Source organism: Stylophora pistillata, chromosome 2 (genome assembly GCF_964205215.1).
Source record: "Stylophora pistillata chromosome 2, jaStyPist1.2, whole genome shotgun sequence".
NCBI classification, from domain to species: domain Eukaryota; kingdom Metazoa; phylum Cnidaria; class Anthozoa; order Scleractinia; family Pocilloporidae; genus Stylophora; species Stylophora pistillata.
Window position 1 is genome coordinate 37,901,607 of NC_142520.1, and position 27,973 is coordinate 37,929,579.

The 27,973-nt window shown below is 37.7% G+C and overlaps 1 protein-coding gene, 1 long non-coding RNA gene and 1 pseudogene across 2 annotated transcripts; 2 read left to right on the forward strand and 1 right to left on the reverse strand.

The window, feature by feature from the left end:
• Positions 1-2,071: 2,071 nt before the first annotated feature.
• On the forward strand, positions 2,072-2,647 carry LOC148739361 (uncharacterized). The gene has a single exon (XM_088749464.1). It carries the CDS (start codon positions 2,072-2,074, stop codon positions 2,645-2,647), a length of 576 nt encoding a protein of 191 aa, XP_088605590.1.
• Positions 2,648-4,663: 2,016 nt separating this feature from the next.
• On the reverse strand, positions 4,664-6,312 carry LOC148739362 (uncharacterized). Its single transcript, XR_015997374.1, has 2 exons — positions 5,760-6,312; positions 4,664-5,249 (listed from the first exon to the last, which is right to left on the reverse strand). It is a non-coding gene; the product is annotated as an uncharacterized LOC148739362 (long non-coding RNA).
• A 4,342-nt stretch (positions 6,313-10,654) lies between these two features.
• LOC148739363 (uncharacterized) overlaps positions 10,655-27,973 on the forward strand; it is a 92,837-nt pseudogene continuing 75,518 nt past the window's right edge.

Consider the following 27,973-nt stretch of genomic DNA (forward strand, 5'->3'; position numbering starts at 1 on the left):
CAATTCTGGGAAGGATACAGGTTGTTAAATCGTTTATTATCCCTAAAGTCTTGAATAAAGCGTCGTTGATTACAGTCACAGATGATTTAATCAAAGTGGTCAAAAGTCTGATGTACCATTTTATTTGGAAAGTCAATGATAAAATTAAACGCGCCGCTCTTATCAATGATATTGAGGATGGAGGGCTTAAGATGTTGGATATTCAGTCGATGATCCTCGCACAAAGGGTGATGGTGTTAAAAAAGATTTACATATAAGGATAATAACAGCTCTTGGAAAATAACATTAAATTACTTTCTTTCTCAGGTAGGGGGATAATTTATTCTTAAGTGTAATTTTGATACAAGACAGTTACCTATCTACCTTTCGACCTTTTATAAGGCGTGCCTGGACGCTTGGTCCAGGTTGAGGCAACCTTCGATTCTTTCGTACGAAGATGCAGTTCACCAGGTTATATGAAACAATAAAAAATATTACAGTCCAAAAGATCTTACTTTTTGAAAAACACTTGTCTTCTAAAAGAATTGTTACGATCGGTGATCTCATTTCTGACAATGGGATCTTCTTAAAGGGTGTTAAGGTGTTACATGCAAATTAATCTCCGCTACAATATTTTAAATTAATGAGCTTCGTGGACGCCAATCCTCGTGACTGGAGACGTATCATTAGACAAAGCACTCAACATCCCCCCTCTCATAAAGATGACATAATCTATTTGAATTTGGAAAATTCTGAGGTATAACGCGATTAAAAGCAAAAAGCAAATCCCTCCAACTGCGCAAAAGAAGTTCAGGGAAAAACTTCCACAATTTCCTTTCGACAGGAAGAAAATATACTCTTTGCTTTTTACCGTCACAATTGAAACTAAAATTAGAGAATTCCAACATAAAGTATTAAATAACATAGTATTTACGAACGAAAGATTGTTTAGGTGGGGATTGGCGGATTCGCCCTCATGTACTTTTTGTAAACAAGAGGTTGAATCCTTCGAACATCTCTTTTTCTACTGCAATGTTACCAAGGTTTTCTGGGAAGCTTTCTGTTCTTGGCTTGGTGAATGTCAAGTTAGTTTTCAAACCTATACAATTATGAATATAATTTTAGGAGCTTTCAGTGTGGAAGAGGACTTTACTATTCTAAATCACCTAATACTGACAGCTAAATTTTATATATACAAGTGTAAATAAAATTCTAAAAACTCTTCTATACGAGTTTATAAGACCAACATCGGGGAGATATACCAGGTAGAAATAAAGATTGCAACAAAGCGGAAAAAGTTAGCTAAACATTTTCAGAAATGGAATAAGCCTTTGCCACATATTGTTTTGTGGGATGGGTGTCGTCCAAACAGTGTAGAGTAGCATACGAAGTCAATTTTATTGTAAAGCACACAATTTCGCAATATAAATCTCTCAGCGGTGGAAATGAGCCTGATTCATGGACTTGTCCAAAATTTAGTTTAACAGAATTACCATTCTATGGACAGAGAAATATATTAGATGAATCCCAGTCGGATGCTGGTGATCTAAAAACATGCGATGAGAGCATACATCTATCTGCGCTTACTGCTAACCCTTCCCACTTGTCGCCTATGCATTTGAACACACAGTGCATGACATCAACATTCCACGAGCTGCAGTTGCTAATGAACGGCTATCCTTTGATGTCGTCACATTGTCTGAAACCTGGCTTAATGTCAATCCACTCTTACTGCAACACGTCTCTATACAGTGTTTTATCGCAACCTATAGAAATAGACAAAAAAGGAAAGGCGGCGGTATTGGAGCTTATATACGTGATATTCTCAAGTTCGAGCGCCAAAAGGACACCGAAAGGCTGCAATCGGACTTTGAGCACTTATGGCTAGAATTCGAAGGTCGGAATAAGAACAGCAAGTTACTTGTAGGGACGATCTATAGGTCTAATCCGATAATGGACACCCAGTGACTGGCTCTGCTGTTTTGAGGATCTTTTGTCTCAAATTGTCTCTACTTGGGACGGATTATTAATTGTAACTGGAGACATCAACATCAACTTGCTTGACAAAGAAGATAACGTCACCCGCCAATACATGGATATACTCAAAGGGTTCAATCTGACTAACTATATCACTAAACCCAGTAGAACTACAAGGACTTCAAAGTCTTTGATTGATCACCTGATTTCAAATTCGCCTTCCAAAGTATCATACACAGACGTTCTGCCATGGCCCACTATCAGTGATCATGATGTGCCTTATGCTACCATCAACATGCGTATTACAAGATTTCTCCCACACTACAAGTTTATTCGAAACGAAGAGAATCTTAACTTGCAATCGTATAAAGAGGAATTTTCAGCCCTGCCTCTAAATATTGTTTATGGCCTTGGATGTCCAGATGATATGGTTACAACGCTTAACTCTCTTGTTACAGAATGCATTGAAAGACATGCTCCTCTAAGAAGAGGGAAAGTTACACGTCCACCCGCTCCTTGGATAGCTGATCCCGAAATCTGTGAGCTGCAGATCCAACGCAATAAGCTACGCAAAAGAACACATGAATCAAATGACAACGATATATGGGAGGCATTTCGTTCTACTCGGAACACTCTGAAAACTAAGATAAGGCAGGCTAAGAAATCGTTCTTTGATAACGCGTTCTCTTAAAAACGACCAAAAGAAATCTGGCGTACAATTCACAGAGTGCTGAATCCCAGTACTATGCCACTCATGGCCGATCCTGATCAGCTCAACTCATTCTTCGCCACTACAGGAGAGAGAACCTTAGGGAAATCTTCAGGGGACTCTGTCGATGACCTATTATATCTGGTAAATTCACTGGAGGATACATATGATGCACGATCCTCGCAGTAGATAGCGCTATTTAAGCAATAATCAACTTAACGGCCTGCTCCCAGTTGGCTTGTTAGCTCAATTGGTAGAGCGCTGCACTAGTATCGCAGAGGTCAGTGGTTCGAATCCCGTACAGGCCTGATTTTTTCAGGTCTGATTCTCGCTATTGCTTAAATAGTGCTATCTACTGCGAGGATCGTGCATCATATGTATCTAATACCGTAGTTCAAAATATATGAACTTCATATATTTCATTGTATCTCACTGGGGGATGTTGGCGACTCCGTCCCTTTCAAGCTACGCGAGGTAACCCATGTAGAGGTCTTACGTGAAATCATATTACTAAGAACGGACAGTTCAACAGGACCAGATAATATACCAGTGAAGTTTTTGAAACCAGTTGCGGAGCTGTTTGCAGTTCCCCTCACACATATAATTAACTGCAGTATCAGAAATAATTATTTCCCTATTGACTGGGAGGTGGCGCGAATCTCACCAATACCAAAGATAGATCAACCAATGGCTAAACATGACTATCGATCTGTGTTCATCCTCCCAGCCCTGTCCAAAATCTTTGAAAGGCTGGTAGCCCATCAGACAATTGGATTTATTGAAGAAAGAGCACTTTTTGGTGAAAACATCTCAGGATTTAGAAAGAATCACTCTACGGCCACGACATAACTGGGGATTAGAGACGATATTACACGTGCAATGCGTCGCAGCGAAGTAACTCTCATGATTCTTGCAGACTACTCGAAAGCTTTTGACGCTGTGAACTTCAAGTCAGTTATTTATAAAATGCACTCAATGGGTTTTTCAAAGGATTTTCTGACCTGGATAACCTCCTATCTTACGGGTAGACAACAGTATGTAATGATAGAGGACAAGTGTTCTCAGCGGTGGGAAACGTGCTTCGGAGTCCCTCAAGGATCGATCTTAAGACCGTTAATTGTCAATATCTATGTAGCAGACCTCCAGAAAAAGTTGAGTTGCAAATGCTTTCAATATGCGGATGATACCACGTTGCTTCACCACTCGAAGCTGCATGAAATAGAGGCGTGCATAAAGGATGCTAATCAGACAATAAGAAGCCTGAGCAGTTACTCTGAATCGTCCAGTTTGGCGCTGAATTCAGAAAAAACGAAATGGATGCATCTCTCCACAAGACAATTGGCGCGCGCACACTCTTTAAATGATTTTTCTGCAGATGTATACTGCAGTGACACTAAACTTGAGAATGTCTCAAGCACCAAGCTTTTGGGAGTTTATCTGGATCAGGAGCTAACATGGCAAGAACACATAACGAAGCTGTTGTCATCGTGTTACGGTGCCTTAGCAGTACTACGGAAACTAAAAAACTTCGCACCATGCCACATAAGAAAATGACTCGTGGAAAGTCTTATGCTCTCTAAACTGGATTATTGTAACGTTGTGTTTAGTCCTCTCCCAGAGTACCAGACCAAACACCTTTAAAGAGTACAGAACACGTGTGCGGGTTTTGAGTTAACTAAATTTGCTGGACTCCAGGATGTTAGAGAGCTACGTTGGCTCAAAATCAAAGAGCGTTTTGAATTTAATATAGCTAAGCTAGCGCACAAGTTATTATACAATGAGGACTTTCCACTAAAACTCAAGCAACACGTCGTAAATAGATATAGTCTTAGGTCATAAGCTGCAACAAAATTAGAACTTGCCAACAAAATTGAGAAGAGCACTCTACAAGATCAAGCTGTAGAAGCTTTTAACAAGATTCCTGCGGAGCTAAGGAATTGCAGTGACCATGCACTTTTTTGTATAAATCTTAAGAGACACATACTGACATGCAATCGATAATCTAGTATAGTTTTTATTATTCACTATTTTATCAATTTTGATCGATGGTAAGTCATCTGCTGTAATCAAGTTTATTGTAAGCTATACTTTGTTTTATTTTATATCTCAGCAGGTATTTACAGGAATGTAGATTACTTTATCTCAATTGAAAGTGTGTAAAATGGGGTTTTCAGAAAAAAAATTATCGTAAGATTTCATCCCAGAAGATTTCAGTACAAAATTCTGAAAAAGCATAATTTCTGCATCGCTTTCAAAGAAAAAGGAAATTTTCTCCACTGGGTTGTAATATCTTCCTAACAAATGTAAAAAGAAAATATTGCTTATTTCATTAGCAAAATGACCAGAAAATCTGAAAGAAAAAGACAAAAACTGACAGTAGTAATGAATTTTCAAAGAGAGCCTCATCCACCCACAGATTTACGAAAATGAATATACATGAATCTATATTTAGAACATATAATCAACGGGCAGAGTGGAATAAAAATAACACACTAGTAGCCTCAGGCACATCCACAGAACTGTCTAAATCCATCTCCTCTTTTCTGTTTCAAATTCTCCTCGATCTTGTTGAACTTGTTCCTTCCTACAAGGAACACAATAAATATTAACGTTTTCGCAATTGGGATCCAATATTTTGCCAAATAAAACAGGAAAGAGGCAATAATGAACGTTGCGTAGTCAGGGACGCGATCGCATTTCTATGGCAACGCGACATATGAAATCAGTACCATCTCGATCCTCACCCGAGTATTTTAGCGTCGCTTAACCTAAAATCGCTCATAAAGCCGCTTTTCACTCTCATATGTGAATCTATGGATACATTTCATGAAACTGGCCAGAAATCAGACCTATGAAGGCAACCAGAGGAGTATTTTATCGCATTTGAAGACCAAATTTTCAATTAGCATCACCACGCGGTCGAAAGTTTATAAATCACTTACCCGAATTTTTTAGCGTCGCTTGACCTCAAATCGCTCATAAAACCGCCAAGAAATCAGACGTACGAAGGCAACCAGAAGAGTATTTTCTCGCATTTGAAGACCAGATTTTCAATCAGCATAACCACGATGTCGAAAGTATATATATTGCTTACCTTAAAATTCCGTTCTAGTAATCCAGTTCTCGGTCAATTTCACTTTCTTCGTCAAGAGACATTCCCAAATAATCTTCAGCTCCAGTAAATATTATTTCTAAAGCTTCTTCAACAGAGTAATTCGGCGATCTCGGTCTCTTCGCTGCAGGCGCCATCGCTCGATCGATCACAACTTACACTTGGTTTGAAAAAAATTCGTCATGTGCGCTGAATTAAGCATCTTCCCTACAATTCGGCCAGTTTACTTCCTGTGTGCCAAATTTGGCGTCAAACTGAAGTTACGCAATTTTTCGATAATTTTATACTCTTATGGGGTCAGAAATGACCCCATAGGAATAGCGGTGGATAGAAAAATATTACGACATTTATAACATTTACCAGGACTCCATCCACGGGCGATGATAAATTGATCTCTATAATTTGAAAGGTTATGGAGTCGCATTACAAGACTAACCAGGACCCCAATAACTGGTGATGACAAGTTGATCTCCAACTGTTTGACAAGTTTTCACACATTCTCAACAGACCCGGGGAAATTACGCTGCGGGAGATGATACTTATAGTAAAAGCCGTATGCGTCCTCTCATGAGGACAGTCAGTTGTCCAAATTTGGGAATAGTAACACACAATAACAGAAGATCGCTGATGAGTACTAGCGAGGACAAAAAATCTAAGTAGTGTTGTGAAAAACTAATGGTCTCTGAGTTCAGAACATTCTTTCTGGGAATCATTCTCGAGCCTACACTGTCTTAGCTTGGAATAAAAGAGAAATACAGTAGCTATAGGCCTCAATTGAATCGTTCATTTTATCAACATGCTATTAAAGGACAGATTCATTCAAACGTTTCCATGATTCTTTACAAGGTTAAAAAGGTCACTGCAACACATTTAGCAAAAAATGCGAGTCTTGATTGTCGGAAATTAGAACAAGTCAACTTGACTTCAAAAGCATATGTATGTAAGTATTTGATTTTTATAATAGCATAACGCAATTGAATGCTTTCCTTGATGTAGCCTCGCCGGCGCATTATAGTGAATTGCCAAAGCGACTGGCCAGCAGGTGATAGGCAAAATCGTCTTCTCTCGACTTGCAAAAAGGACCTCGAGAGGAAAGCTAAATGAGTTTTCTTACAAATTTCGAGTAAAGGCTTTTTGTTCTGAAATTTATATAGATCTTAGCATAAGAAAACAAAACAAGAATATAAAGACTGTTAAGCAAAGTTTCAATGGCCGAAGCACCGACGACAAAATTTTGATAGCACCCGTGCACTATTTGCATTCGTGTTCCAACTTTGCACTCGTGTTGCATAAAAAATGCCCTAGTTTTCAATAAATCAATCCTGCATTGCTTTGCCATGTTCCGTTATCTTGATTAAAACAACTATAAGAGTATTGTTGTACATTGAGAGAAGTTTTGTGGAAAGCTAATGCAATGTAAGGCTTCGGGTTCTTTGAAGCTAGAAATATTCCCTCGTCAAAGATATTCTTTTCTTATTAATTTTTCCCTTGGGGATCCTTTATTAACACATTGTGGAGTTCCTTAGTTAAACATTACATTATTGGAGAACTCGAGGGATAACTCATTACACGACGTTTAAGAAAAAGTATCTGTATGAATCAAGCATCTTGGGAAATGAAAACTTTCAATCCCCCTCCAAGTTTTGCATGCAGTTACTAACTGCATGCAAATTTTGAAGGGGTTGAAAATTTAACTTTCCAAGATGCTTGATTCTTACAAAGACGTGTTCTTGAAAACTAAATTAGACCGATTATGATGTTTCATAATAATAACTTGTCAATTTTGGCAGTTTCAAATCGCACAATTCAGGGTCGCAACAACTGCTTAATTTTTGTAGAAATAAATATTTTATCTTTGCCAGTGTTCGGCGAAACTTTAGAGGGAACGGAGAAAGCTGTTTTCTAAAGTTAATTATCATTTTCACTCGAAATAAACTGTTATTTCGTAACCATAGCTACTGTAAAGTTATAAAAGAAAGCACCTTTAATTCAAAAGCGGTGAGGAGACAACGAGCTGTGCATATTGAGAGGTAAGAGCTGATCATATCAAATAAACCGATGGATGACTTGAGTAAAACATTTACTAGAAAAGTTCTATTCTTCGCGAATTGAATTTTAACCGTAAGTCTTTAACTCCTCAATACTGTAATGTGTCCATGTTGGCAAAAAGGTCTCAAAGATTCCGATTTCAATATTAAAACGAAGAGTTTAATGACATGTTTGGGTGGTCTTCAGGAGATATCCATGAATTGTTCTCAGCGGAAGTAGTATTGTTATTGCTGCCAATATATTTTAAACGTTTTTCCAGTTTCGTTTCATTACTTGCATTACTTGAGTGCCCAGGCAAAAGAGATGCAACTTTTTAAAGAGTAAGATCAAAGATACAACATGTCAAAAATAACATACAGGATGATTTATAACATACAAGATGGAAGACATCACATTATTCAGCATTTCTAGTATTTTCGTTTCTATGATTAAAATGAAAGATTCAAATGAGGCTTTGAACTACTCTTTCTCTTTCTTATCTTAAGCTTTTGCCGATCTACGGCATAGTTACCGGGAAATATAAAGAAAACATTTCGCCATGAGCGCTATAAAAACAATAAAGGTGATAAGAATAGTTTGAATGTATAATAAGGACAATGAGTTCGCCAAATGTTGGAGGTTAACACACAATAGCATAGAAAATCGCTAATGAGTAGTAGCGAGAACAAAATTTCTAAGTAGTGTTTATAAAGAAAAACGAATATCTCTGAGTTCATAACATTCTTTCCGGAAATCATGCTCGAGCTTACACTGTCTTGGCTTCGAATAAAGAGAAACACGTAGCTAAGGCTTAAATCGAATCGTTCATTTAATCAACATGCGAGTAAAGGACAGATTCATACAAATATTTCTATGATTCTTTCCTGGGTTAAAATGTTCATTGCAACGTATGTAGCAGAATTATGAGTCTAAATTGTCGGAGGATAGGTCAACTTGACTCCATTTGAAGCATTCATATGTAAGTATTTCATTTTCATAATACTATGACGCAATTGATTGCTTTCCTTAATGCAACCTTGCCGGCGCACTAGAGTGAATATGCGAAAGCGACTGGCAAGCAGGTGATAGACAAAATAATCTGCTAATTTCTCGACTTGAAAAAGGACCTTGAGAGGGAAGCTGAATGAGTTTGCTCACAAGTTTCGAGTATAGGTTTTTTTTTCTGAAATTTATATAGTTTCTAGCATAAGAAAAAGAAAACAAGAATATAAAAACAGTTAAGCAAAATTTAAAAAGCCACCACAGATAGTAAAGACAGACAAAATTTTCAAAGTTCCAGCGCACTATTTGTAATTTGCAGTCGTGTTACAACTTTGCACTCTTGTTGCGTGAAAAGTGCGATCCTCGCAGTATATAGCACTATTTTAGCAATAGTGAAAATCAGACCTGAAAAATTTCAGGCCTGTACGGCCTGAATTAATTTGATAACCTGCTCCCAGTTGGCTTGTTAGCTCAATTGGTAGAGCGCTATACTAGTATCGCAGAGGTCAGTGGTTCGAATCCCGTACAGGCCGGAATTTTTCAGGTCTGATTTTCATTATTGCTTATAATTGCTCTGTACTGCGAGGATCGTTTCTATAACCGCAGTTCAGAAATATAAATTTCATATATTCGCATCAAAGTTGCTAAAACCGAAAAATCATTTTATCGAATAAAGCTCTGTGAGGGTTCTACTGATCTTCCTCGACGTTTAATTTGGCATTTCATAGAGCATTGTGCAAATTTTGCCATTACAATCTAATCTTCTGAGTAGTTTTAGAAATCTGAAAGCAAAATCTTCATGCCGGTGGGTGTAGTATGATTGTTATATGTCTTCATCTGATACGCTATTAGTTTTGTTGAGAGAAAAATGGGTTTTTATTTCTCAAAGTAAGCTTCTAAGAAGTCCTGTACTCTACTTGTATTTTCAGACTCATCACAAGCAAAGAAGTATGTATTGGATATTCCGCCATTTAAGATTCGCCCTTTTCGCTTCTGCCGTGGAGTTTGTCACAGCTAATGACCAATGCAGTACAGAAGTAAACATACAAGGAATGGCTCTTAAGCGCTCTGTCTTCAAAAGATGGTCAGTGGCAGCTCCTCACCTCTGCGATGTCAAATGTGGACAGGAGATCACGTGCCAAAGCTATAACTACAATCGAAAATACCAAATGTGTGAACTAAATAACCGCACCAGGGAGGCGAGACCAGAGAATTTTCTTTCAGCCCCTGGATGGTTTTACATCCGGCGATTAAACGGCAGAGGTAAGAAATCAAAAGTCTATGTATTTCGGTTTCTTCTCACTTGATAGCACTTAGAATATGAAGAAAATGAAATAATTGTCTTTATCATATGACCCGTCCGACCCCGCTCGCGCAATTCCATAGAAAACCATACTAAAAGTTGACGTGTGCATGGCCAGACGGGTTGACGTGCTTCGGTCCGGAAAAAAAGCCGCCCTGCTGCCCTCACGTATCTTTGTTGAAAAAACTTAAAAGAAAGAGAAATGAGAAAAAAAGGTCGCGTTTTTCAAGGAACTGCGAATTTCTTGTTCTGACTTGAAAAATAAAGGAAAAATTGTAATTGCTGAGTTTTTTTTGTGCTTGTGTGGCTGTGTGCTCGTCTATCGCGTCCTATTTTAGGTTGAAATATTCAACACTAAGTCGTCATATGATAAAATGCTTATTGACTGAGTTTGGTCGGGCCGGTCATAAGGCACGGACCTCGCTGCACTTGGTCCTTACGTCATGACTTCGAGGCAAATAATTTTCCGTGCGGCCCTCTCACTCAGTCAATAAGTATATATATCATTGCAGCTCTCTTAGGCTCTATCCCTGAATTACCGGCGATGTCTTGTCAAGAAATAAAAGCGAGTGAAGGTAAACACACCATAAGCGGCAAGTATTGGCTGGATCCAACAGAGGAAGGGAAGGAACAACTGATTTATTGCGACATGGTTAACGAAGGTAAGTCCCATAAGTTTTGTTTGAATTGTTTTATTTTGCACGGAGTTGTCAGTATCACGAAAGTATTATAAACTATACTGTCGTTATCACAGTGGTTACTTTTTGAGTTACTTTCTTTTATGAATAGTTATCAGTATCATGAAAGTATTATAAATTATGCATGTGCTTTCATTAATATCACCATCGTAATATTTGGTTTGGATCAGTTCCCTTGTGCATGCCTCTCGTAATTAAGTTGCTCTAACTTAGTCACTGCTTCTCTTTCTAAACTCTAGATATGGATGAATGTAAATATAACATCAGCGACTGCGACGTGAATGCAAATTGTACTAACACGTATGGTTCTTACAACTGCACATGTAAAGTGGGATACACCGGCGATGGACACTCATGTTCAGGTAGCTTTGAAGATGGTCTAGTGGATAAATGCTTCAGCATTTTTGTTTTTTTTTTTGGTGTATCGTCTCATAACCTTATACAGCAGTACCCATGTAAGTTTTCGTACAGTTACCATGATCTACATCTGGCTTGTTTCAAAGCTGTTGTGTTGATAGATCTGGTAAAAAAATTCTGCTGAAAAATATGAACATATTGTATACCTGTACTTGTCACCCCAAATTTACAGGAAATGGACGCTACTGTATAGGTACTAGATTCCTTTCTTTTTGAAACCCCTGATATCAGAAAGATAATTACTATCATCTTTGAAAGACTTATTTTACTAGCATGCCTTACAGAAAATAGCGATGAGTGTAGGCCTGAAGACAATGTTGAAAATGACAGAAATGTATTAAATAAACATTCCGTGATAAAAACTCTTAATGAAACAAATGTATTAGTCATGAAATATATCAACTGGTAGAAGACAGACTAGATGATTACTAACGGGGAAGAACCACGGATGTGAAGTCGAGGGAATCGTAAAAAAATCTGGTGCATGCATCTAGAACTCAATTTTTTTTCTTATACGATGAATATATGTATCGCAGAGGTCAGTGGTTCGAATCCCGTACAGGCCTGATTTTTCTCAGGTCTGATTTTCGCTATTGCATAAATAGCGCTCTCTACTGCGAGGATCGTGCACCATACGTATTTTTTTCTTATGTTTATGATTTTACAGATATTGACGAGTGTAAAGGAAGCAATTCTTGTCACGTGAACGCTAGCTGCGCAAACAACATTGGATCACATTTATGTGAATGTTACCCTGGATATACTGGAAATGGACAAAATTGTACAGGTGAATTGAATCTCTGTGTTATCAAATATTGATCAAAATATTCCAGCAAGACGGGCTGACTACAATGCCGCGCCATTCAGCCAAGTTACCAGGGAATTCGAAAATATATCAGTTAGACTAGTTTTAGTTTATGCAGCCGTCAGGACCTCTAGGGTTATGTTCCTGACTTGTGAATGAAACATTTTAATAACTGAGACATTGTTATTTTGCTTTGAACTTGGGATTTAAGTCAGTATACAAAGAGCAGAATCAGTTTATACAAAGTTTGTTTCACCTTAAAACTTCCTTTTTGTTTAAATGTTTTCTACTTGCAATGTTTTCTTTCGACAAATCTAATTCGATATCGATGAATGCGAAGGTGGCAATAACTTCTGTGACGAAAATGCGTACTGCTCCAATGCTTTGGGTCTTACAGTTGCACCTGCAAAGATGGATTTACTAGAGATGGACACATGTTCAGATAAAAAGAAAGCTTACCGTCATCTCGAGGTGCAATACTCAATTCTTTTCGCTCAAAGACAATAGAAATTTAAAAAGAAGACAAAAAAAAAAAAAAAAAAAAAAAAACTGGTTTGCTTAACTTAATTCCTAGTCATCCACGATATTTTTTTGTCCAAAGAGTTACGTTGAAGTTATCGATGAGTGCGGTAATGTAAACCATGCTTGTGATATGAAAGCCAACTGTACCAACACTTAGGGCTCTCGTAACTGCACCTTATAATCGCACATGCAAGGAAGGATACAGTGGAGATGGATGGTCATGCGAGGGTAATTCAGATTAGCCTCACTAGCCGAAACTATATAATTACTATAGCCTTAGTACCTGTTACTTCTTGGATTTTTGAATGGTGTTCCATCTATGAGATGATAATGGCAATATACCGATGGCAAGTCATGTGGACACTTCTCTAGCTAGCATTAATTTTACGAAACTCACCGAAGTCGCCTATTTTGTTCGTATATCACGGCTGATATACTTGTCAGCGATATAATTTTGTTCGTTTATTCCTTTGTTTGTTTGTTTGTTTGTTTTTTTGTTTTTTTGCTTCTATTGAATTGCCACGACATCCCTTTTACTTCCAGATATCGATGAGTGCAGTAACGGAGACCATCTCTGTGACGTCAATGCGAACTGTACCAACACTGACGGTTCCCACAACTGCACCTGCAGGGAAGAATACATCGGAGATGGACAGTCATGCCAAGGTACGAGCGAATAATGAGTCAGAAATATGACTTCGATCGCACGCTACATCATAGTAGCCTTAGCATTAAACAAAGCATCGTTAGCAGGAACTATTAGGGACTTTAAGCAAACCATGACGGCTACGGCAACGAGAACGTGGAAAAACAATAGATCTAATTGGCAGAACAATAGCCCAGCACGTACATTTTAAAACTTTGTACATTTCTTAGCCGTCCTTTGCAAAACAACAACGTGAAATCACCAAAATTTGCGTCGTCTGTGGAGCTAAACCGTGGAGGAAAATTATTTTAATTTACATTTTGAACTCAACGCTACTTTTATGCGTTATGTTGCGTTTAAGGTCTGCCGCCCTATGAGACGGTAAACACATCCATCCATTTTCGAAATTCTAACTAAAAGTAGAAACTCATTTTTTAATCGACGTCTTCCGTGGCGTTACCTTCCTGATTGCTTAAAGTCTCTATTATCTTATTAAGTGCTATGTGTTGCATTTTAAGCAGCCTTACCCATGTATGTTTATGCAAGGGTTCACCATGATCTACATTTTGCCTGTTTCAGAGCCATTATAGTGGTGGGTTAAAAATAATTGTGATAAAATGTTCGTTTACAATATCTAACTCGTAAAACACAAAAAGGAGAAACCGTTGTTTTATCCTTTGCAATGATTAATAGCACCGCACGATTCACATTCTTTATGCACTTTAAGGCAACAAAAATGAAAAAAGTGCAAAATATATTTATGGTGTCTCAAGTATTGACGAATGCAAAGGAAATCACTCTTGTCACCTTAATGCTACCTAAGCGAACGGCAACGGATCATACGTTTGTACTTGTAAGCCCGAATGTACTGGAAATGGAAGCAATTGTACAGGTATGTAATGTATTACATTTGTGAACCATCACATTCGAGAGAAAAGTAATATCATACGTCCCCAAAGTGTATACTTATCACATCATACTTTTCCAGATAGAAAAGGAAACACATGTGGGCCTGTTGGTGTGGCAGACAACAACACAATTCCAGATGCCAGAATGACAGCAAGCAGTGTGTTTCTTATGAGTGATGATTTTTATGCTTCCTACCTCGGCCGACTGAAAGAAACCAGGGGACGAGGAGCGTGGTGTCCTAAGACTAAATTTAATAGAACCGACTACCTTCAAGTAGATATGGGTTCAGTGCTGTCTGTTTGTGCTTTGGCTACTCAAGGAGGAGAGGAACTTTTGGAATGGACTACCAGCTATAAACTGCGCCTATCCATTGACGGTTTAACTTGGAACACCTACGAGGAGACGAATAAGACAAAGGTTTGGAAGTACCAGTAAATAAAGCGCTGATTTGATCAACAACTATCAGTAATGGTTATAGGGCAAGGGGAATCCAATTTGGTCCGTGAATAACGTGAGTGAGTTACAACATTGTATCACTGCAAACAAGAGTGTGAATTGTTGTTATTCACGAGTACAGTATGCATATGGTTATTTTACGGTGGGACAGAAAGTCTTGTGACCAGTGAACCAGAAATATTGCACAGCTGGAGAAACAAAATAGCCATCTGTTAAATGCATTAAAAAAGAACCACATGTCTAAAAGGTTTGGAAAGCACTACAATTGACATGTTTTAGTAAAAATCAAAGAGTTTGTGGCGAATACGGATAGTTTGCAAGCAGATATAAAGCTATGGAATTCGTGCCATCTTTAACATTTTCTATGAGTATAGGAGGGTGTATAAACGAGGAATCAAAACAAGAAAAGTGACAGAAAATTTTACTCCGTTTAGAAAATTCCGGCCGCAACAAAAAAGCACAACATTATGTTAATGATGTGAGCGGTTGAGACATGGTCAGATACCCCCTCCATCCCCTCCCTCCCCTCCTTCACCTACAAGTACCTCCCTGTTTAAATGGAATTTAGAATTGGTGGACTACAACAAGGTGCTCAGTTTCTTTCTTTTTTTTTTTTTCGGTTTTCTTTATTCTAGGTCTTTCAAGGAAACTCAGATAGAACAAGCATCGTGAGGCATTCACTTAGAACTGACTTCAAAGCCAGATATGTTCGGTTTTATCCTGTCTCACACCATAACCATCCCTGTTTGAGGGTGGAAATATACGTGCTTAAGTAATGCATGAAAGATTTCTATTGGAAAAAAAGTATGTACGCATGGTGCACAGTAGGAAAATAAACATCACCAAAAAACTAAAAAAACTTTTTAAATCTAATCTCTACACACCTTTCGCTGCAGCATAATAAAACAGTTACACAGGATAAACGTGAAGTGGAAAAGGTATTCCAGAACTGTGTTGAAAGTTGTGTTTAGTCACTGTCGCTTATTAATTCTGCATTATCGTTGCTATCGGTGTGAGTTTTCTCAATTTTCCGATAAGTTGATAGCTTATGCAAACAATATCAGAAGATACAGAAAAATCGAGAGTAAGCGCGAATACCTGCAACTTAAAGGCGGAGTAGTCAGTCCAGCCAATAACAAAACAGATCTGTGGCAGAGCAACGCCATCTTGGAGCATTAATGTATCAACAACAGTGCTCTAAGACATATCAGTAACAAGTCACTATACCACAACATTAGCGACGGGTAGCTATTCAAACGTCGTTGCCTGATGAAAATAAGCAGCACTTAAGCATTGGTAGAGACGCAATTTGCCCTGGATAGCATGTCTCCACAAGTAATATATGATCTTTATAATGAGAAAAAAGGTTGCACTTAACGTTCATTTACTATCTAAGATCAGCTTTTCGAAGCACTTGGTAATAATTAATGAATTAAAACGTATCAGATGACATGCGTAATTCCCATGGAGAAAGGTAGAGGGTGGTGCTATATATGCTAATTAATATGTACTTTGAAAGGTTTTGCACCATTTCGTCTGGAATCACTTGTGATGATTATCTTAGAAATAGAAATATCGCAACAAACGAAAACCGAGAACAACTTTCAAACTAAGTTAAGTTATAACTTTTGCAGGGATAACTCTTGGGTCGACAATTATAAATAATGTCAAATAAGATAATAAAAAGAAAAACGACCAAAGAAGAAACAAACAAGGGAGAAAAAAAAAAACAAGAAAATACGAACCGCCTCCCGGTTAGTTCAATGGGTAGAGCGCCGGACTGTTGTGCGGGAGGTCGTGAGTTCAAATCCGGCCGGACCAACACGCAGGGTCTTTAAGTAACTGAGAAGAAAGTGCTGCTTTTGTAATAATATCTGCAAATGGTTAGACTTTCTAGTCTTCTCGGATAGGGACGATAAATGGAGGTCCCGTCTCACAAGGCCCTTGTATGTGATAAAAAAATTTGTGGGACGTTAAAGAACTCACACACTGTTCGAAATGAGTAGGGCATGTAGTGCCTGGTGTTGTGGTCTATCTTTGTGTAGTGTCTATCAAATTGATTGGGGGGTACTGCGCCTTTGAATATTGTATAGAATGGGCGCAATATAAATAAGGAATTCATTCATCAACCCCCGGCCTGAAACCTAATGTTTCTTTTAGCAACAACGGCACTGCATAGTAGCATGCAAATTGAATTAGAAATCTTCAGATCTATCAGTAATTTAATCATTATGATTGGTAGCTAATTCTCAAATCGCCAACACAAGAAATTAGATTTAATTCACTTCAAATCTTCATGAAAATGAACCTTACATGATGCAGGCCAGAGAAATCGGGATAAAACTGTGCATAATTTGGGAACAATCAGAACCTGATGCGATTGTAATTTAGAATAGTAGTCTGTTTTAAAACGATGATCTTTCAAGCTGGGTTGATCTTGAATATCGCTGTTAGAAAATATACCACTAGAGCATACATGTATTAAAACACTAAAGGTAATGTTAGTTTCTTCAAGTTGCTTTTGTGTTGCACATAGGTCAATATAAGTAACATAAGTATTGTTAACAATGCTAGTTTTTTTTGTATATTTTAGATTAAAAACCTATTAAAGAGAATTACTGGACTTTATCAGGAATCATCGTGGAATATAAACTTTATATATAACTTTAATTTTTTCAGTTTTGCGTCGAAATTGATTGTTACCCATTACAGGTCAAAGTTGAATCCTCATGACGAGCTTTGCTCTGGATAAAAAATCCTCACCGGGAAAGCCTAAAATGATCCATAGGTCTGTCAAGGTAAAGCGGGAGGACTCCACGAGCAAGTGAAGGAGAAGCGTTTAGCTTCAAATGTGAAATTAATTAAAGTTAACAATGAAAATATTTCCAGGCGCGAGGATCCATGCTGCTTGTGCGTTAACAGTGTTAAATTAGGACTCTCTCGCACAATTTTCACTGTTGTATAATGATTCGGTGGCGGGAACGGCCTAGCTAAGCCTAGATGTGTCATGACATTTGAGGATGGCCTGATTATACCGCGAAACGTGACTACCAAGTAACGTGCGTTGTACCCGGCATGTTTTAACCGTGATCTATAGGCTTGGGACACAAAAAGGGCTCTTATCTGTTCTGCTAAGACAATGCCAAAGTTAAATTGTGACAGCTAAATACTCTGATCAGACCTTTGACTCTGAGTCACGGACCAGTCGGCATGGTGGCCGGTGAGCTGCTCGGCAAGGAACTTGTTTTCATTCAGGATATTAAAGTGGCTGAAGTTATTTTTATGATTATCTTTAATAAATTAAAGAAATCGAAATCCGCTACAACAACAACATTGACTTTATTTTTTTTTCTTTAAATTAAAGAAATAAAGGCTTTTGTAGCCCGCAGTTAGCAAAGCTATTCTAGGCTGGCTACCTAAACAGACACTGTATAGGCTCTCACACATACACACACACACACACACACACACACACACACACACACACACACACACACACACACACGCACGCACACACACACGCAACAATGAAATATATAAATAAATGCGCAAATAAAAATAAATAATAAATAATAGTAGTGATAATCATGTTAAAGGTTTTAACTGGGCCAGTCACACAAGGGAGTTTTTAACAGGTCAAAGAGAAAGCTAATCAGTTGAAATACAAATATAAGCTAGAAAGGTCAAGGTAGCGCAAGTCAACATTCATCTCCTCAATTTCAAGAATTTTCCAAAAGCAAGTGAGTTAGCTCACGTTTAAAAGGTGCTTTCCTTGGCTTACGAATTTCAGGGGGGGTGCCATTTTATATTTTCGCACCAACTCTGGAAAAGGAAAACAACTGATGATTTGTTCTCGCCTGTTTTATATAAAAGCTTCCAGCTACTGAGAAACGAGTAGAGTAGGAATGAACCTGTTCAGAGTGAGTAAAAAGTTCAGAAATATTGGGAGAAACACAGCGATTTTTGATGTCATGTAACAGAGAGGCAACCGATTTGAAGTAAAGCATTTTTATCGGTAGAATTCCCGAACTACTAAAAAGAGGAGCACTGTGAGATGTATAATCGGAAAAGTACATTAGACGAAGAACCCGCTTTTGTAAAATGACGATTTTCTTTAGATGAGTATTCGCGGCTTGGCCCCAAGCAACGAGACCATAGGAAATATACGGTTCAATGAGCGAGCGGTAAATGTTTATAAGAGTAGTGAGCGGTACCAAGTGTCTTAGCCTTGCAACAAAGCCGATACCTTTGCTTATTTTCATGGAAATGTAGTTAATATGGTGCTTCCAGGAGAGATTAATGTCAATTAGAACACCTAGGTATTTAACATATGTCTTACGTTCAAGAGATACCAATTGTTCCGAGTTATTATCAAGTATTTTAAGGTTTACTTCTCGGTATAGTTTGTGTTGATAAGGATGAGAAATAACGAAATTAGATTTAGATACGTTAAGAGATAATTTATTTGAATTCAGCCATTCACACAACTTTAATAACTCTTCATTGACGATAACTTCAAGTTTGTTTAGATCTTTTTCTGCATATAGTAAATTGGTATCATTAGCAAATAGGTAAAAGTCAAACTTTTTAGAGGAACGATGCATGTCATTGACATAAATTAAGAAAAGAAGCAAACCAAGTACAGAACCTTGAGGGACTCCACCCACTATTCTCTCTTTGCTAGAGACAACAGAACCGCTTTGGGTTGATCGCATCCTGACAGACAAGTATGACGACAACCAGTCATTAATCAATCCTCTAATTCCATAATGGTGAAATTTATTCAACAAAATCGAATGATCAACCGGGTCGAAGGCATTTTTCAAGTCAATGAAAGTGCCACAGGAATATAATTTTTTATCAATGTTGTTTTGAATTGTATTTAGAATATCTAGAATTGCATGTTGAGTTGAGCAGTTCTCTCTAAATCCATATTGCGATGTGAAAAAATATATCATTCTTATTTATAAAAGATTTTAGGCGTTTGTACATTAGCTTTTCGAAAATTCGATTAAACACGGACAGTAACGATACTGGGCGATAATTGTTTGGGTCAGTTTCATCATCCGCTTTATAAATTGGAATTACTATAGCGTGCTTTAATTTGTGGGGATAGATACCAGTTGAAATGGACATGTTCATTAGTTCAGCTAGGGTATGAGATTTAGCTTGATGTGCGGACTTCAAAAGACGAACTGGACATGAATAAAGTCTGTAGGCTTTTTTTGAATTCCCTTGCTAATCCTTAAAGTCCCTGGTGGATAATGGTATGCTATTTGCAAGTTTAGGTCCGACGGATGCGAAATGATAATTCAATACATTAGCCATTTCTGACTGGTTTTGTGTTGTACCCCGGTTGTCTGGAAGCTGGAGCGATAATACGAGCTTAGTCTTTTTGTGCTTATTAATTAAAGTGTTAATCCCCTCCCAAGTTTTTTTCATATTATTTAGGTTTCTACTAAAATAGGATTGATAGTAAAGTCTTTTACTTTGGCGAGTAAGGCTTAAAATTGTGTTCCTGCACAGCTTGTATGTAGCCATGTCACCAGAGTAAAAGAGATCGTTCTTTATTTTTATTGATCTACGTAAACCTCTAGTTATCCACGGTTTAGATAGTTGCTTGGCTTTGCGTTTTAATAGAATTTTGAGAGGAGCATGTCTATTAACAAGTTTATTCAATTTGTTGTAGAACGAAGAAAAGCGTTTGTCAAGAGAGCCATTAGAGATCAAACCGGTCCAGTCAGTTTGAGAAATATCACTAATAAAGTTTTCTTCCGAAAATCTCGAATAGTCACGGATTTTAGTCCCCTGATAGCGAGATTTTAAAGATGAAGAATGGATGATGCAAAATTGAGAGTAGTGGTCACTTATATCTGAGACAATGTTGCCGCTGGAGAGTTTAAAGCCAATTCTGTTAACAAGAATATTGTCAATAAGTGTGGCAGAATTATTATGGACTCTTGTAGGCTTGTCAATTGCTGGAAAAAAAGGAGTAACTTTGCAGGGATAGCAGAAAGTTATGAGAAAAATCACAATTTTCAGATTTGAGGAGATCAATGTTGAAGTCGCCCATGACATATATCGGTTGATCAGTAGAGCTTAGTCTTTCTATTGTCATATCGAAATACGATTGAAATTGTTCAGGAGAAGTATGTTGCCGATAGATTACACCACATATAACATTTTTACCTTTTAAAAATTCGAGTTCAATCCATGAGGCCTGGAAAGCCTCGTTAGAGGTTTTTTCGAGGACTGTGTAATTTAAACTGGCGTCAACATACATACCGACACCTCCACAAGAAAGAGGAGTTGGCAACTGTTCGAATTGGTAATTAGGTATAGGTGGATTAAAGTCTATTCTGGCCGAATTTGTAATTTGTAATTAATTGCTGCAGGGGAATTTGTGCGAAGAGGCACAGGTTCAAAACTGTTTCATTCTACTTTTGCATGATAACCTGTGGAACTTTCGTTAATGGGCGGCAATTACTCTCGGCAGGTGAGTGATCATAAATATTTAAATGGATGTTCTTAAAAGAACCTGAGCACGTGAGAATTCTTCTTGCCTTCCTCCTCGACAAGAAATATTAAGGGCGAAGTGCGACATATCATTGATTCATAAGAAAGTTTAACTCTTCATGATTAATTAAATTTACAAAAGAAAAGAGAGTACATTTTATTGCGCCCAGGACACGCCATATTAGCTTACAAAACAATGAGGAAGAGCCGGGTTTTGAGCACGAAAGCCTGGGCCGAGTTTCTATAAGCGCGATTAGTGCAGAGTATAACTGCCAATCAGAGGGCCTCAAAGGGGTGATAGCTTTCACAGTTGACGGTTACGATTTGGGCCATTTTACAACCAACAGTTAATATCATTCTATTATTGTCACTAGAAGTCTTTTTTGCAGTTAATTTCTTTTTACGATGAACGTTTACAATTTGTCAATTTCTACGCCTATTGGCCGAATTGGTTAGCCGTTTTACGCTGTATCGGTTAGCCCCATTAAAGGTAGATATCTGAAAACTCCAACAATCCCTTAGGAAAAGCCCCTTAGTGTCCTCAAGCATGAAAAACGCAAATGACTAAGGAGTCATCGACTTTCCGGCAAGTTTGCATCTGGTTGCAATTGGTTAAAAGAGAAATCAATGAAATTCTCGATCACTTAAGCTCACCATATGAAATTTCCTTTTTGTCACCGACGTTCACAGGCTGGCGATATTAAAAATACAGGTGCCACCTTAATTTAAATTGAAATTCATCTTTTTCAGTGGAGAAGTCCAATTGCTGATGTGTGAAGAAGAACAAGATACATCAAACATACAATTGGTCTGCGCACAATTTACCTGAATAAGAGGTTTAGTGACGAATAAATGTCAAAATGAATCCAATAAGGGATTGCCGTGGTTGTAAAGATTGGGGGCAGAGTCTCTCATATCTTCGTTGTGCTTTACAATGAGATTATAACTTCACTAGCATAGAGCGAATTGCACCATTTCTTTTTGTCTCTTGGATTTACGTCCACGCATGCTCACTTCGAATTACTATCATAGACCATCATGCTATTCAAGATTTTTACAAAGTGACATTCTGTTATGAGCAAGCTTGAACTTCTCTCTCTTTAGTCAAGTCTCTTTCGAACCGCTTCTTGAGGTGTTACGCAACGCCTCGGGGCGATGCGAGACATCTTGAGGAATGGCAGCGAAGAACCTAATCTCTTTTGAGCATGCGGTGTTGATATTCTCGTAAAGTGGATTCGATTGCCCCTATCCTATTCTATCTTACCCTGCTCCCCTGGGGGAAACACCAGCGTGGTTTCCGTAAAAAAGAGTAGGTTTGTTTCGAGTGCCCCTTTTCCTATTTTATCCCTCCTACTCCTTTGGGGCAAGCACTAGCGTGAGAACTCAAAATTATGTCTATATGCGCTGATCGTTTCCGCCTAGAGGAGGAGAAAACAATAGACGTAAACTTTAATTTGCTTCCTATTACGGCTCTGCTCCTTATCAGCCCTGAAAAGAACATGGGCTGTAGTATTTTTACAGCTTCCTATTTATTTGGTAACAGATGTGTTTAAAAAGAATCAAATGCGGTTTAGCCCAGCGAAGAGAATAAAGGAAAATATAGTATTTTGATGTACTAGGCAGGCACACCAGTTTCCTCTTGTAAAAATTTTGTCTTTTGGCCCTCGATTGTCGTTTTTGTTTTTAATTTAAGGCGGAAGAATTATTTTTAAAACAGAATTTTGTTTTTTAAATCGATTGGTCAGTGCGCGTTTTTCTTTGAGGAGATCTAGGCTTGGATCAAAGAATGTCATGCGACTTAAAAGGGATCGGTTTGTTTTTCTCCTTTGAAGTGCTTCGCGTGATGAAGAATGTGAGTAGACGTATGAATATTGTAAACGATCTCCAATCGTTTTTCGGCGAGGGTGGGTTCTGCATACATTGCCACTTAAAATGCCATACCCTTTTTCTGTTCAGTTGTAAGCGATTGTGACAGTCTCCGCTACGCATGAGGGCAAATAATCCATCAGCAAAATTTAATTAATGAGATAAATCAACCAATTCCTCAATCACAATTCCTCAACCATGGACTGGTGCTAGCGAGTGCAACAAAACGCCAGTCAAATTGTAATAAACAATTTCCCGCCACTGACGTGCTGTTAACCCGACAGAAGCTAAAGGTATTATGTTACCAATTTAATTTGGTAAAACTTTGCTCGACAACCTTCCTTCCAAAAGTTCTCCCATCGAAAAACAAATCGTCGCCCATTTTTTATCCTTTATTAAACGAAGGGATAGAGAGAGAGAGAGAGAGAGAGAGAGAGAGAGAGAGAGAGAGAGAGAGAGAGAGTCCGATTCGAGTGGATATTTGCTACATTGATTGCGTATTTGCTACCGTAGCAACTACCCACTGAGTATTTGCTACGGTAGCAAATACCCACTAGTGCGTATTTGCTACCATTGATGGGTATTTGCTACCGTAGCAACTACCCACTGAGTGTTTGCTACGGTAGCAAATACCCGCTAGTGCGTATTTGCCACCATTAATGGGTATTTGCTACGGTAACAAATACTCAGTAGGTAGTTGAGTATTTGCAACGGTAGTAAATACTCAAATTAAATTCTAACTACTACCAAACTGCTCAATACCTGAAAAACACACGTCTACGTCGTTTTATCGTATTTCTATTTTAAATAGATAGTTTGTCGTCTTCTCGGTGCCCCTGTTTCCATGTTAATTGTATACGTTCTACGTCTTAGTTCCTCTGAGAGTGTTCTATCCTTTTCGGTTGTAAACGCACGATTTAACAATAATCTTCTAGAAACATGAAAGTTTAATGAAAAGGTTGATAACGTGCACATTTCAAAGCTATAACGCGGAGTCTTATTTTGCTCTGAAATGCTCTCCACTATACGAAAATACTCTGAACTGTTAAAGAATGTCAACTAGAGGTTAATCCTTGGAAAAGGCGTGCGCGAGATGGTTTTGCACGAGTTGAGAAGTATCAAGCCGGGTTAAACGTTCCAACTTTCTTCGATAACATTTGTTGATCTGACATTATTGGGGCGTTAAACATCCATGTTTGTTCAACATTAATTGTTGGACGAACGTTTCATAAGTTCTTAAACATTAGTCCTACAAAAAATGTTGGACAAGCATATATGCTAAATGCTTTAACATTATCGAGTCAACAAATCTTCGATGACAATGTTGGAACGTTTAGCACGGGCCTCAGAAAAAGAATGAGGGTGCGAAAAGAACGAGCGAGTTTTCTGAAAAATTTTAATGAGTGAAATATTGAGAATCGTACAAGATTAGTTTGTGCCATAATAAACCGTCCGCATTGTCACCTCAAAGCGCAAAGGTGGTAGATGGTTGAAGTAAAATAAGCAAATAATCTGAAACGTGATCGTCAGATCGAAGAAATCGCAATGGAGATAAACGATTATTTCTCAAGAACAAAGACTTACAGTCACAGGTAGCGTCGCAACTAAAAAAATTCTTAAATATGCTCTAAGCAGTGCAATGCATTGTATGCTGAGCTGTTCACAACTATCAAATATTACTCAGCAGTGCGCCATACTGTACAGACTGCACTTACAGAACATCTGAACTGAGTAACAACACCGAACTGGGAAAAAACTCTTAAATATTACTATATAGGGCGCTACACTGTACTATTCAGTGTATTGTTGTTCGGTACAGTGAGGTACACTGCATAGTAAGATTAAATGTTACTATGCAGTCCTTTGCATTGTGCTCAAGAACACGACACTGAACTGTTGGAACTGCTAAATCTTACTATGCAGTGGGCTGCACTGTACACTGAACTGTTGAAAACTGTTACATGGTACTATGCAGTAGGCTGCACTGTAACTAAACTATAAGAACTTTTCTCGTATGAAAGTAGTTCTACTTTATGGATTCTTATTTTAGCGTTAACGAATATAAAAAAAAAAAATCACTACGAGGTGGGTAACATGTGGTTAGCCTGCAAAAAGTCAGGTATAAGTTTAAGATACATTTCGGCTCCTGCTGAATTTGGATATAACGACGCTCCAATTTCAACTAAATAGCGCTCCACGGTTTTTGAAGTTGTTTTTTCAAGAAGATCGAGATATTGTTGTTCTTATCAGTAAGCGTTTGAAATTCTAGTCGGTTTTAAGTAAAATGATTTATTTAGTCGTTCTCGTTCATATATGTATAGTTGCAATATTCTATCGATTATGTTAAGAAATCATCTTTTCACAATGGTAAAGGAAATAGAAGTTCATAAAAAACGGGAAACACTATAAGTGAAAGGGATAAGAAGTATGATGATTACATGTAATAATATCTGACTAAGAGTTAAAGGACTGGAACTGTTTTCTTGAGATAATTTCAATTCTATTCTTAGATTTCAACTTGAATTTCGTTTCAAAAATCAGTTGCGTTTAATCCCAATGATATATCAATTTGTATGACGTAAAGTAGCTAACGAATACATTGTTACTGGTGTTATTGTTGTTGTAGTCCTGTTTTTGTTGTTTCTCCCTAGCCCAGCTTGGGAATACCCTTACCTAGGAAGATAAATGCCCAATACCCATGTTGGTTGAAGACTGCGTTCGTTTGTTGGTATAACTAAGGGAATAGTTGGTGTTTATCATTTAAAAAGGGACGCTTCGATTACTATCAGCCTGTAAAATCAGCCCTAAAATACAAGCTTTCTACGTCTATCTTTTCTTAATACTTTATTGCTTAATGTATCTTAAAGGAAACAAGTTCGTTAGATACGACTCTCTGTGGCCCTGTTTCTCTGCACTTGCTAAATGCTATCTAAAGTATAGTACGTAGCAAATAAAGACCATAAGGAAATGTAAAGAGTGAATGAATCAAGCATCAGGCGAGAAACAAGCAATTGTGAATGAAGCAGTACGTTATTATTAAGTGTTGCAGTCATACAGGAAAAAGAACTCATGAACTATATGTGTTCATCTGAAACTGGGTGTGTTGGAAACTAGGCTAAAGCCTGAAACTAAGCCCGCATTGGAACTGACTTACACGCGAGAATTTAAAACTGAACTAGGAGTACACTGCATACAAAACTAAGCTCACATTCTAACTGAGCAATATTCACATTTAAAACTGAACTAGGCATGGACTGATGAAGCTCATATGATATTAAAACTGGGTTATGCACACAAAAAACTAAGTTTGCATTGTAATTGAGTTGTAAGCTCATTTAAAACTTAACTTGATACACCCTAGAAACAAAATAAACTACATTGTAATATATGATTTATGCAAGCAGTTAAAACTGAACTTGGTTGACACAGTAAACAAAACTAAGCCCACGTTGTAGCTAAGTTTTACACGCATTTAAAATTCAAATCAAGGGTATATTAGAAACAACACTAAGTTTACATTATAACAGAGTAATGCCTACCTTTGAAACTGAACAAGGCGTATACCAGAATGACTTAGATCCCGACGTATCCTAGTAATGTGTGCAATTAACACTGTACTTAGCGCACATTGGAAGTAAAACTAAGCTTGCATTGTTAGAGAGTTATGTGTGTATTTTAAACTGGACTAGGCGCATACTGGATACAAAAACTAGCTCACACTGTAACAGAGTTATGCATGCATTAAAAACTGATCACAATAGAGACAAAAGTAAACTTGTATTGTAACAAAGCTATGCGTACCGCTTAAAACTCAACTAAACTAAGCATAAACTAGACAGAATACCAAGCTCACATTGTAAGTGAGGTACGAGTCCATCTAAAGCTATATCACACATAGACTGGAAATAGGCTAAAGTCACAATGTGAGTTATTTTCGCGCATATAGAACAGAACAAGGCTTTTACAGAAATGCAACTAAACTTGTATGAATAGAGTCGTATGGGCATTTAAAACTGAACTAAGTTTAAACATGAATGAAAACTAAGATTACATTGTAACAAAGCTTTGCGCGATTTAAAACTCAATTAGTTGATATAAGTTAACGTTAGGCCTACACTAGAAAAAAGAATAAGGTTCACATTCCAACAGAGTTATAAATGCAGTTAAAGCAAAACAAGGGTAACACTGGAAAAAATTTTGTCCCTTTCAGATTTGAATAAGGATTGATTGCTGATGCCTGTTATGCTATCTAAAGTAACACTTGAAGGAAATTTTTCACACCACAAAAAGCGCTCGTAATCGTTCAAACTACCTATGTAAAGTGCAGCGTTTATAATATTAAGATGCTATCATGATTTAACTAACATAAACATAACAAAATTCTTTCCACAACACTTTTAATTGCTTAATATTTCAGCCATTTGGAAACGAAACTATTTTTTACAAAAATGCGCGTGTACGCTTTTTTAAATTGAAAAATACAGAGGGATAGATTGTTCTCAAGCAATACCCAAATAGTTCCTTAAAACTTAATCTTTTACCAAAGAAAATGTTTCTCTGGAGCAAAAGAAGTAGAAATGTCTAAAGCCTAGCGAGATGAAATAATAATCATTAAGCTTACTTTTCAAGCAGTTTCTGCTCACCACAGGCATAGAAAATGATCGGGTAACAGTGTGGAGAATTGGAATGTTAATCTAGAGGTTAAAATTGAACTCAACAGGCCGCGCTTTAAGGCAAGATTCTTGTGTCTATTTATCCATATTTACACTATGGGTATGGAAATTTAGAATTTACATTTCGCGATCGTACGTGTCTCGGCTGGTTTTCAAAACATGTTGGAGCGTTACAAGTCGGTTCAATCCTAACAGCGTTTTATTATGTTTCAAAAACAAGATTGCCCTTCTGTTGGTGATGTGCCCAGCTGTTTATCCAAGTTTGCTTTTCCAGTATCGTTCGTATGTTTATTGATCTGTACTACCGCCTTGGTTCGTGTTGAGATCATAAACCAGCGAGTTCATAATGTTGAAG

What these genes read in the sequence shown, in the direction of transcription:
- LOC148739361 (XM_088749464.1), top strand. Translation starts at nt 2,072, where the DNA reads ATGGATATACTCAAAGGGTTCAATCTGACTAACTATATCACTAAACCC.